Source organism: Teleopsis dalmanni, chromosome X, assembly GCF_002237135.1.
Source record: "Teleopsis dalmanni isolate 2A chromosome X, ASM223713v2, whole genome shotgun sequence".
In the NCBI taxonomy this organism is placed as follows: Eukaryota; Metazoa; Arthropoda; class Insecta; order Diptera; family Diopsidae; genus Teleopsis; species Teleopsis dalmanni.
In genome coordinates, this window is record NC_051848.1 from 79,536,523 (window position 1) to 79,548,712 (window position 12,190).

The 12,190-nt window shown below is 31.1% G+C and overlaps 1 protein-coding gene across 1 annotated transcript; it reads right to left on the minus strand.

Annotated features, from left to right (window-relative positions):
- Positions 1-2,373: 2,373 nt before the first annotated feature.
- Positions 2,374-3,568, minus strand: LOC119689227. The gene is made up of 2 exons (XM_038104008.1): positions 3,437-3,568; positions 2,374-3,379 (listed from the first exon to the last, which is right to left on the minus strand). Exons 1-2 carry the CDS (start codon positions 3,495-3,497, stop codon positions 2,427-2,429), a joined length of 1,014 nt encoding a protein of 337 aa, XP_037959936.1. The 5' UTR covers positions 3,498-3,568; the 3' UTR covers positions 2,374-2,426.
- Between the last annotated feature and the right edge of the window lie 8,622 nt (positions 3,569-12,190).

Below are 12,190 nucleotides of genomic sequence, written 5' to 3' on the forward strand. Positions count from 1 at the left end.
GGATTGCTTACTGCAAACCACTCTAGTCACTGATGTTAAGACATCTACGCAGAGCATACGCAGATTCCATTTCGCAGGATTCCGGCGGATGCTATCGAAATATTCAAACATTTTCCCACGTTTTACTTTTTGAAAATAACAGTTTTTAGAGAAGTACGTTTTGACTGTTTATCGGACTGTTCAAGAACACGAGATCTGTTAATGTTCCTGAATTTAATGGGGTGAACTTAGTTCTTCCGGTTTTAGGTTTTTTTCTGAGTAATGTGATAATTAAACAATAAATAGTTGCCTATTACTGATAATAGTAGGACGTCTACTGACCTACAATTGCAATCACCAACACACAATTGCTGCTAAAACCGCATACCAGATTGAACTATATTAGTGCCATCCATGAAAAAACAGAAACATTGTACTATAAAGTTAAAACCATATTTGAAAACTGTGAGGAGAGACAATTGGAACCGATTTCAACAAATATATTTGTTAAGACTTTATAACATTGTAATATTAATAACTGACAGTAAAATTCTTTAGTTCTGTCATAAACCTTCATATTATATTTCTCTTCAGTTGCATTCTACTGAAGACAAGTAAGTTAGGTGTTATGTTACTTCACATAATATACCAAGTATACTCGTGACATGGTGATTTTAAGAAACTACGTCAGTTTTGAAAAGAATTTATTCTTTCTTCTCTTCAATAATGTAAAGAATACAGTATGATTTTTCCAATCAGCGAAACACTTTTGCATGTTAAGTCATAAAAAGTTCTTAGTAAAACATATGGTAAGCTTTCCATAGAGTTCTAGAAAGAAATCTAAATGAAATAAGAAGCCTTACAAATATTAGAAAATTCTGCAGTATAATATTTCGTAATATAATTAGAAAATTATTTGTTTCTTGGTATTCAAACTAAAGATTAATATCACTGGGGAACTGTATTACGGACTTGGAAATAGGGTAAGAGGCTCGATTGGAACAAATAGTCAATTCCAGATTTTGGGAATGAAAATATTCATATGCGGAATAGTGAAGATTGGGATGTTTGTTTTGAGACTCTCAGCCGCACGATTTGCCAGTTAATAATATAACATATTAAATATGTCATTTGTTTTTTATAACAATTTAATAAACTTTTTTCTAATTATTGGTTTTATCGATGAATACATAGGTATGATGATGATGCATATATCAACTACTAATTATTTACAATTGAATAAATCAAACAGGAAACTTGAAAACTGTGACTTAAGAAATCTTCTTTGAATTCTTGAATACTTGTATATGTTATTTCTGTTTAGATGAAAATAAGGCTAAGCATCTTATATTACAAATTATTAAAATATTAAAAATATTATCAAATATCAAATATAATATCAATATTAAAATATTATCAAAATTTTTCTACTTTGCATTATCTTTTTTGCTTTCGATCTCCTTATCATTAATTAATTAATTATCTTATTTATCTATGTCAGGTACGCCAAGTTATCTTCATGGATAAATCGAAACGAAATGGGATTATTTTTTTCGCCATACGAATTTCAAGTAATTACTTAATTAAATGTAACTTTATTAATATTATTAAATTGAGGGTTAATTGTTGTTGTGGCTGAAAATAAGAATTAATTTATCAATTACTGTTATTAAACAAAAAGTAAAAGTACTAAACGTGACAAAAGTAGTGCATTATTTTAGTATTCCTTTAAAACTAGATTGGTGCAGATATGGGGATATATACCAAAAAAAATCTTAAATTATCTTTATTAAAAATATATTAGTCCTTAGTTAATTAGCTTACTATATACCTCCCTAGAAATACAGTTTCAGCGCTCTTCAATACTCAGTTCCGTAATTGGTTTTTTTTGCCACAGTTTCCAGTTATCATCAAAATCCTAATCATTAATCACATTTAAGTCGAATGTCAGTGCAGACCATTTTTCAAAAAATTGTCTTTAATTTGTATAATTGGGAATATATGCTTATAAGTCGGCATAGTATATTGTTCGCTAGAAGTGAGTTGATGTATAACAAACTGTTTTTCCGATCATATAAATATAATTGTGTCGATGAAATTAATATAAAACACTAGTGTTCTGTTTGAATTTATTTTATTTTTTTTATTTATATTATTTTAATATTCTTTCTAGGTTTGTTACAAACAATGCAAATTACTGATCACTTTAAAAACTGATATAACAAATACGCATATTCAAAAAATCAATAGTCTCAATAGTTCCTCAAATTATAAATTGAAAAGGAAAGACATTCCATGAAATTAAAGGAAAAATAAATAACCTGATATTTGCAAATTTAAAGAATAATTATATTAATTATATTAACTATATAATTATATGTCTATTATGTTTTGCAAATGCGTACATTAATAATTTTGCTATAGTATATTGTATTAATAAGAATTATTTAGGGAAATAGCCTGACTCCAGTATGAAGATCAAACACCAGTTTTCGAATAAGTGTTAAGTCGTCCGACTTAAACAATTTATGTTCAATTATATTATTAGTCTTATCAACTCTGGATATTTCAAACGTTGTTTCATAATGTCTTAATCGGGTTAAGCTGCCTGCAACATCAGTAAATTCATTTAACTCAATATCATTATTTGTTACAGTTTGAGAACCGTCGTCGTTTTTCAAACCATTTGTTTCTTTTGATTCAATTGAGTTCAATTTAGGATCCTCTTCATCCTTCGTGTTAAGAACAGTTACAACTTTTTCATTGCAGTTTTCATCAGATTGCTTATTTAAAACTTTATCAATTATTAAATCAGATTGCTCAGACTGTTTCAAAGCGCCGAAATCCCCCTCAGATGCAGAGTTGTCCTTAATTATTTCTGTAGATTTTTTCTTAAACGCCTCGTCAGATATAGAAAAAAATTCCTGACAACTTTCAGCCAACGATTGTAAGCCTTTCTCAAATAAACCATTAATCATCTGCATCGAACCACTATCAACATAGTTTTCCAGTTGGCTTTGTTGATAGTTTTTGATTACCGTTTGAATTTCGTCACAGATTAATGACTGACAAGTTGATGAATTAATTTTAAGAGCCGCTTCACTATCTGGTTTATTGTCTTCATTCATGGAATCGATTTCTTTAATGGCACCACCTACTTCACGACATGCGTCAGCATTTTCAACATGTTTTTCAACTTGATGAAAAGATACAGGGCTGTCACTTAACGCCTCAATGTCAATAGGATGTGTCTTGGAACGACCAGAATTGTCGTGTTGAATCTCTGTCTGAGATTGCAACACTTCTTCCGGAGCCTTAATAGATGTTTTTAGAATCTGATGAGTCAACGGATAAGTCATCTCGGTGAAAGCATCTGCTTTTGGTATTTGCATCTGTGCACCTTTAAAGACAGATTAATTATTTGAAGTTACAGTTATGTTGAAATAAATGATTTCACCTTGGGACTCTTCCACAGTTGGTGTTAGCATATCAAACTGTTTTTCGGCGTGATGATCCATTGTCCAAAGTTTTAAAATTCAACTTTTAGGAATTTATATCAAAACTCAACAGCCGATATCATACAGGTTTTAGAACTAAAAGTATGAAATTATTTTAGTTAGTTTCAACTTACATGTCTTTAAAGAGACTTTAGAAAGACATCTTTAATAAGGCGACCATGCCAATACTTGCCTTTCTGTAGAGAGATGAACTTCTAACTTTAAGAAAGTTTGATTGAGTTCGGAATTATGTGTACGAATGTTAACCAATGATAAAAAAAAATAAACTCAACTGAACATTTCAAGCAAAACATACGTGATTAATGTTTCTAGAATTTTAGTTAATTTTTATTGACTGTAGTTTTGTAAGATCTGAACAAATTAAAATTTTTAAAGTATGTGTTTAAATATTTGTATCATATCTTAGGCATATTTTATTTGGCGTGCATATGTATATGCACTTAATATTTGTAGAAACTTTAAACAGTACTGCAATAGGGTCTGATAATACCAGGACATTTAGAAAAAATATGTTCTGGTGGTTTATTTTAGTTGATAGCGCTGCCAACATGATTTTTCTATTAGAATATCTATTTTTTGAAGTGCTTTTTTAAATGCTTCTACCATTGACGGTGCAATAACAGATTTTTGGCCATGTTTAAAATATTGCTAAAAAAAACCTTTGCTTGCGGTGCCAATTACCCTTAAAAATTAGCTTTTTACAGCTGACTGTGAAAATAGTTATTTGTGGACTTGTTTCCAATCGATCTTGAAATATGACCAATCGTCATAGTAGAATCAAAACTTGAAATGTGATTATTATAACATGTTTCTACTGCTGTTATACTTACTAAGTAAATTTTCTTAACCATACAAATAGCTTTAATGCTTTTCAATAGTATGTTTCCGCTGCTTACTTAGTAGTACCACATTCACACTGTCTCATTTAGGCGAAATAAACTCAGTTTTAATAATTTAATCCATTTTTGGTGAAAAATGCCGAATGCAGCACTTAAAAATAAATTTTCCACATGGGAAATTACCAAAGCTCGATATATGTGTCATATGTTTTATATGTTAAATGTAAACAAACAACAGCTGACTTGTAAACAAAAGCACTAAGAAAGTAAGTATTTAATAAAATATTCGTTTTTATTAATTCAGTATATAATTATATATACAAAATGCATATAAATGATTTAATATGTCAATTATGTATTTATTTATTTTGTGTGATATATTATTAAGTAAAGTTTGAAAAATTTATAAGAATTCTATCTAATGTATAAATGAGGTCATTATAATGTGAACGTTCATTAATACAAATGAGCAAGTGCTTAATTGATACAGTGTGAATGTACTATAAATCTGACATGCGTTGAAATTTAAAACCCAGTCTTCGTGTGCGTAGGTATGCTCACAACTTCAACAGGTTTTAATTGTTCCTGCTACATCCATGTATTTTATTTAATTAGTATAATTATTTATCCTAAATCAAGAAAAATTGCTGAAAATATTTCTCTCCTGTCATTTTTTGATATTCTTTATTTGACACATGTGCTATCTATTCCATATGCCAGAGCAGAACAATGAACACAGAAAGTAAAGGATTTGTGTTTAATTAGTTGACACACACACAACCAACCAGAATTCATGTATATGATTTTTCAATAGCATCAGAATTCTGAATTCATCAAGTTTAGCAAATATGAAAAATTATTGCACCAAAATTAATTCACCAAAATTATTCCTTAAAAATTATGCAAGAGTGGCAGAGGTATATGCTTACTATATGCTTAATGTACTGAATAGAATTGCTTTCGGTTGTATTTTCGTAGAATTGATCATATTGGAATCGGTCGTATATAAATATTTTTTACCCACTAAATATGCTCAAGTTATATTTTTGTGAAAATCAATTCGATGACAGCTTATCGTACAATAAGTTCTTATAAAAATTTTTTTAAATTTATAATTTTTATAGAAATTAATAAAAAAAAGAATTCAATTTTGCTTGCTTAGTAATTTGACCTAATTTTATGTCTTAATAAAAATTAAATTTTTTGTCAAAAATTACACAAATTAAAGTGTTTGTGTGAGTGCCTAAAATCATGCAATGCATGCCATAAAAATGAAATATCGCGCATAAAAGCAAACTGTAACCAACTGAAATGGCAAAATGGCAGAGAAAACAATTACACAAACAAACAAGGACACACACATACACATCCTTGGTGGGGCGCAACACAACAAGCAATCAAATGGACGCATTAAATACAGCAAAAACATTTGCGCGCCAAGAAAGCGGCAACGAAATAGTCAAATTCTTAAAGCCTTTGTTTTTGTGGCTGCTCCTTTTGCTTTGGCTCAAAGAAAAAATTAAAACAGTTTTGTTTAGAATTTTTTGTGTCCTTTACTCAGTTGGGTTTGAAAGCAGCGCTTTAGTTTTTTTGCAACTACTTAAGTTGAATTGTTAACTTTTTCCTTAAACTGTGTATTTGTATAAAGTTGAAAGCGCATGAAAACGCGTACGTTTAGTGTGCTGAGGTGCTGTGCTTTCCATGCTGTTCCGTGCTATAAGATTCCTTGCATTATTATGCTTTTTATTGTGCTTTTTCCTGCGCGTTGCTTTGCTCAACGCTATGGCTTGCTCTGCTCTGCTCTGCTTTACTTTGCTTTGCTTTTAAGCACTTTGGCGTAAATGAATTAAAATTTTGAGTAGCATATTTTTAGGTGCAGCTGCTGACTTACGCTCGCTTGTAATATAATTACACAATTACATAAAAAGAGTTCATATTTTACGGTACACATTTAAAAAACACTACTCATCATAAGCACACAGTATAAGATGTACAACGTGATGGATGACGGACTAACTTAGAAGTCAGCATAAAAAAATATTCACTCCTTCTCCCGCAACGAAATAAAAGGAGCAGCTAACCAACCAACAATGCCTGAATGAACATAAGACGCTGGAACGCCGCAAATACAAAGTACATAAAAAAATAATTATACATTTTAACATTTGCAAAAGAGAAAATAAAGAAATATTAAATATGTTGGATGTCTGATGCCGGAGTAAAAGGCGTGCGTAAAAGTATGCAATGAAAATGTAATGTAGACTTTTAAGTCTTAATTGATTAACTTTCGCTGTGCATGTTTGTTGCTTTATGAGAATTCTCTTTTATTAGGATTCAGGATTTCGCTGTTCATAACCAAAGTCTTTATGTTTCATTGTTTTCGTTTCATGTTAGCAGCTTTGCTGTTTTCTCGTTTCTCGTTTCTGATTTCTCTTCTTTCTGATTTTTATAGCTTTTATTTGTTGCTTTTTTCTTTTTATTTTCAACATAAAATTCTGTAAAAGAATTTTTTGTTTAAAGTATGACACAATCACGAGCAAATAATACAGCTGTAAGGAAAATAAGCAAAACTGATCATAAAAATAAAATAAAATTATTTTTAAGTCGTAAAAAATGTTTAATTATGTTTCATTGGCTGCCCTTTAAGTTCAAACTGCTTTTAGTGCTTAATTAAAGTATATTGGAACTTAAATAGATTCATAACTACATGAGATATACTTCACAGACACATTTAAAAAACAGTACTCATCATACGAACACTGTTTAAGATGTACTACTTGTTGGATGATAGAGTAACTTAGAAGTTATAGCGTAAAAAAATATTTACTCCTTCTCTGACAAGAAAATAAATTCAGCGTCAGAAATACCATGCCTTAATAATTAAAACTATTGTACTCTTAATAATTGTCAATTATTGATGAAACTCGTTCAAAAGTGTGTTAAAACACATTTTAAGCCATTCACATTTTTTCTTCAAAAATTAGAATAAAAAATTTCAACATGTCAGAACTCCCGAAATTTATAAAGAATTCTGGACTCTATCTAGATTAACTCTCGATCTGTTAAAAATTTGTTGTGCTATCAAACATTTTTGTAGTTGTGTTAGTGAACTTATGGCAAATAAAAATCACACTTCATTTGTGAGATCACATAAAACAGCTGTTATTTGTAGGGTCATCTTGCTACTCTTGAGAAATATCTAGAGTATTATAAATTAATTTTGAGTGTTTTACATTTCGCTTGAGATTATGACACAGGGATTGTGTAGTAACTGGTATTCGAACCTGCTTCCTCATTTGAAGGATAGTTCTAAAATAAGTTTTCCTTTTAACTTTTTATCATATATTTGGTTTTTTTTTTTTTTACTTTTATTGGGTTTTCTTTTCTTCTGTAAAGGAAACATAGATCTCCAAAAAAACTCGTTGAACCCTGCATGTAGGTGCGCAGTATCTTAATCCGTGAGCAATACTTTGAAGCGGATGTCACCTTGAATTAAAACATGCTTTGCATAATTATGAACGTGGACTTACTGTTGCAATTCCTTTGTCAACTTTCTACACTTTCCTATATTCCCTTTAGCCAATGACCCAAAACTTACCCAACATTTGTGTCGGTAGCTGAAACACAATAACAAGCAAAACGTGGCAACCGCAAAGTGGGTTGGCTGACAATTGTGCGGCAGAGCGCTAGTTTCCTTGTTAATTGATGCGTATGTGTATTTCGAACTGTTTGCAGTGGTATCTGTGAAAGTATCTATGTGAATATGTGTGTGAATCTGTTACTGTGTAGAGGTTGCGCTCATTTTGCTTTATTACAACAAAGCACGCTAATTAATTACGACGTAAATTGTCGTTATGCGAATAATGAGTGCACTCGTACCATTCAGAAATGTCAATGTTGAGGTAAAACTGGCACCCAGTCAGTTTGGAGAGCCGGCAATAAAGCAGGCAGCATATCAAATAGATTAAAGGAAAAATGCGGTGTGGGCAGGCACTTGTGATGTGTTTAAGTTCAGCAAATAAAGATGGAGTCGCATACATTTCGAATCTGATTGTTTTACATGGTGAGTGCAAACAAATCGTGACTGTGAATGATTCTAATTGAAAAGAGCCCAGAGAAAAATGCATTCCAATTAAAATTGTTTTGCGATTGTTCGCAATCTACAAATGCTTATTGCAATGTCTTAAGTTCTTTGCCCAAAGTTCTTTTGCGTCTGCTTAATTACGATAGTGAGTAAAATTTAGCAAACTCAATACAGCCCGCAGCCTAAAACTAAAATAAAAGAATTCTCATAAATTCAATGAAATAGTAAAATTTTATGTTGTATACTTAACTCAAGTTTTAAAGATACAACAACTGTTCTCTCGTTATTGCAACAAGAATTGAGCTGCTAAAATTCTCAACCTCAATTGGTACATGTGGTGCATGTGCTGGTACAAACGGTCGAGAATGAATTCTATTTAAAGTTTGAGTTTCAGCAAGAAGAAAGCAGTGCTGGCATCCCTACTCGAAAACTACTTACATGTCCCTAACGCCATCTAAGCATGTGATCATAATTTGTTGCACTGGTTTTCCTCTGCATATTTTTGGCATAAACAACAACAATAATGGCTAGGAGAAAAAGAGTACTAACCCACCGACAACAGTAACGGCTATAGCAACAAGAAGTGCTGCAGGAATAACAAACCAGGGCAGTAGCATCCGCAATTGCAAACTTTGAAGATACACTCACATGTTGCTCTGATGATTTTGTCATAAAGAAAAGTGGATGCCGTAGAAACACAAGTGGGAAAGTTTTAATTAATGTTCATGGTCGCATATTGCTGCACTTAAACATGGTGCAGATTGCATCGTGGTTAATATTTAAGCACTCGAATTGTTGTTAAAAGTGTTCCTGAAGCACAAAAATGGCAATTGTACGAGAAACTGTTCCGCTATTCTGCAATTCTGAAGGAAAACCAAATTAAGGCTAGCAAATTTTCATACCAAATACACTTCCTTACGCCATTCTTATGTTTAATTAAAGGAGGTTAAAAAACTGTTGCTGATATACCAGTAATTGCTAAGAAATATTACAAAGGAATTAAACACAAAATACATATTTAATGAAATAGTTTATAGATTACAGAATACGGTTATACTTATGACTGCACAAATAAACTAAAGATTTAATGAAAAATAGAGCAAAAGTATATTGCGTATATATTGAGTTCTTCGAGGATTTTGCTTATCAAAAAATTGGCAATTTTTAAACGACAGCTGTAAAAGTTTCGACTTCATCAGATGTTTGGATAGCCTTTTGCAAATGATTGAAATGGTGCACCTTGTTGATTGAATATCGTTCCGTAATAAAATTCCAATTTGGGAATGGATTCTGTTTACGGCAACCTTGCACCATCGTTAATATAAAATAATAGATACCTGAAATTAAACGTGGTTGTACCAGTATTTTCGATGAAAAACATCCGGGCTGCCTAAAAAAGATCTCAACTAAAAAGAACATTGAAAAAATCCGCGTTATTACGTTAGATGATCCAAAAATTAAATTGCTTTAAATACCAGAGATGACAAATATACCATATGAAAGTGTATCTAATATTTGACATAAAAAATTTTAGTATGAAAAAGCCTTCGGCAAGATGGGTTGCGCGTATGCTCACAATTGACCGAAAACGACAACCACTTCGTCATTCATTATCCACACATTGTTTAAAATTTTTTATGTATAAACTAACTCACTATGAGCGTCGAATCGTGAAAATTGATAAAACATGGATCTATTACTTCGCACCTAAGGGAAACCAATAACCCGGGCGTAGATAGAACGGCACACTTCAATAAAGACCATGGCAAAATGAAATAAATTACTGTACGAATTGGTTCATCACCTTCCGTATTCTCTAGATTTGGCTCCCAGTCTCAATTACCTGTTTCCTGATTGGAAAAGATGGCTTCAGGAAAAGAGATTCCCATTAAATGAAGAATTGGAATGGGAAACTGGGGTATATTTTGGAAGACTTGATAAATCGTAATATTTAAAAGGTATCCATATATTAAAAGATCGCTGAACCTGATGTGTCGAGCTAGAAAGGGAAATAAAATATGGTTTTTAAAAAAAAAAATGTGTTTTTATTACTTAGGTCAGGTATTTATCAAGCCAATGAATAAGTAATGCTTGAAGTTTATTTTTTCTTTTATCTATTGTTAGTATTAGAGGCCCTTGCGTTTTACCCCTTATGAGTATATATTTTCTCTTGTTAAGCACTTACAACTATTAGTTTGTAAGTTAGCCTTAAATTTATAATTTGACAATAAATCACAATCACCAGAGTTTTTTACATATGTTACATCCAGTCAAATTATTTATACACTCCTTTTACTAAAAGTATAAAACGGATATGATAGGTTCGCCAAGATTTTTCAAAAGCATCGAAAAAACGTTTTGAACCCCTTAAAGTATATTGATTTGTAGCCATTTTGACGAGTTGTGTTCATTTAGACATATCTGTTTGTCCAGCTACCTATTTTAGTATATGAACCATTCACTCACGATTTGAATTATTCAAATGAAACTTTGCACATACGCTTTCCGAGAGAAGGCCTCACTCACTTTTCGAGTTAAGCCAGACCTATGGAAACTATAGTTTCATATTAACTGAACAATTGGACAAAAATTTCATTTTATTTTGTTTAATATGGTCAAATAAATTTTGATGCAGATATATTCATGAAAGGAAATGTACAAAATTTCATTGATATCGGTTTATACACTAAATAGATTTCGTTAAAGAACCTAACAAATAAATAAATAACAAATCCTCATAAATAATGAAAACTTTGTCTATTAAGAGTAAAATATTGAGAAAGAATGTGCCCTGATATTTTGATGTTGGTTTTACAAAAATAATGGAAATCAGTATCGATAGAAACTAATTTTTTAGGAAATATCACAAGTTGTAGTGACCTATAAAATATTCTGATTTAGTCTATCCTTATGCTTCTTTTCTGACATATGTTCTCACTTTCAATTTGCCACCAGAAATAACCAGCAAGAAAAAACTTATATGAGGTATAAAAATGTTAATTTATTAGTATAATTTCTTATAATCTTTACTAATATTATTTACAATATTTCAGTGTAATAATTAGATTAATAGGGGCTTATAAGATACGTTGTGTTGTTTCCTGACATTGTTTCAACAAAACATATTATAATTCTTGTAATTCTCTCCTAAAAGACGCATATTCTGACATTTGTTACTGGACAACACTGCTTTGTCTAAGTCATGAGGTACAGATAGCATCGGCTCTCATGATGGAATATGATCCGACATATTGGTTTTCTTCTCACTCCCAATTTTATAATTTGCATTGAATACAAAAATAATTTTGCTCATGCCGTGCCCGTGACACTCTACATGGCTCTTAGAGCCATGTGATACTCTACAGAATATGGTTCTTAGCGCTATGTGACACATAACCTGACCCCTAGATGAGCAAAAATTTATAAGGAAAATAGCAGATTCTATTCGAATTTTATAAATTGCGATTCTATAAAGATATATAGACCATGTCGCAAAAATTAATTACAGAGTTGTAATAAATATAATCTGTTTCGGTGCTAATGGTGATTTGTTTAGAAAAGATGTAAAAATCTGGGAGCAAAATGTCAATAGCGATGGGGTGGAGAAGAGTTATAAGAAAAGCCAACATGGTTTCACTTGCTTAGGAATGCATAGGAAGAATATATTCTTTTATGAAAAACAATTGAAACACATTTTAAGAATTTGCAAGATCCCGAAATTTGATTTTATTAAACACAAAATTTATTGAATGAATTAATTTCGTTGCTTG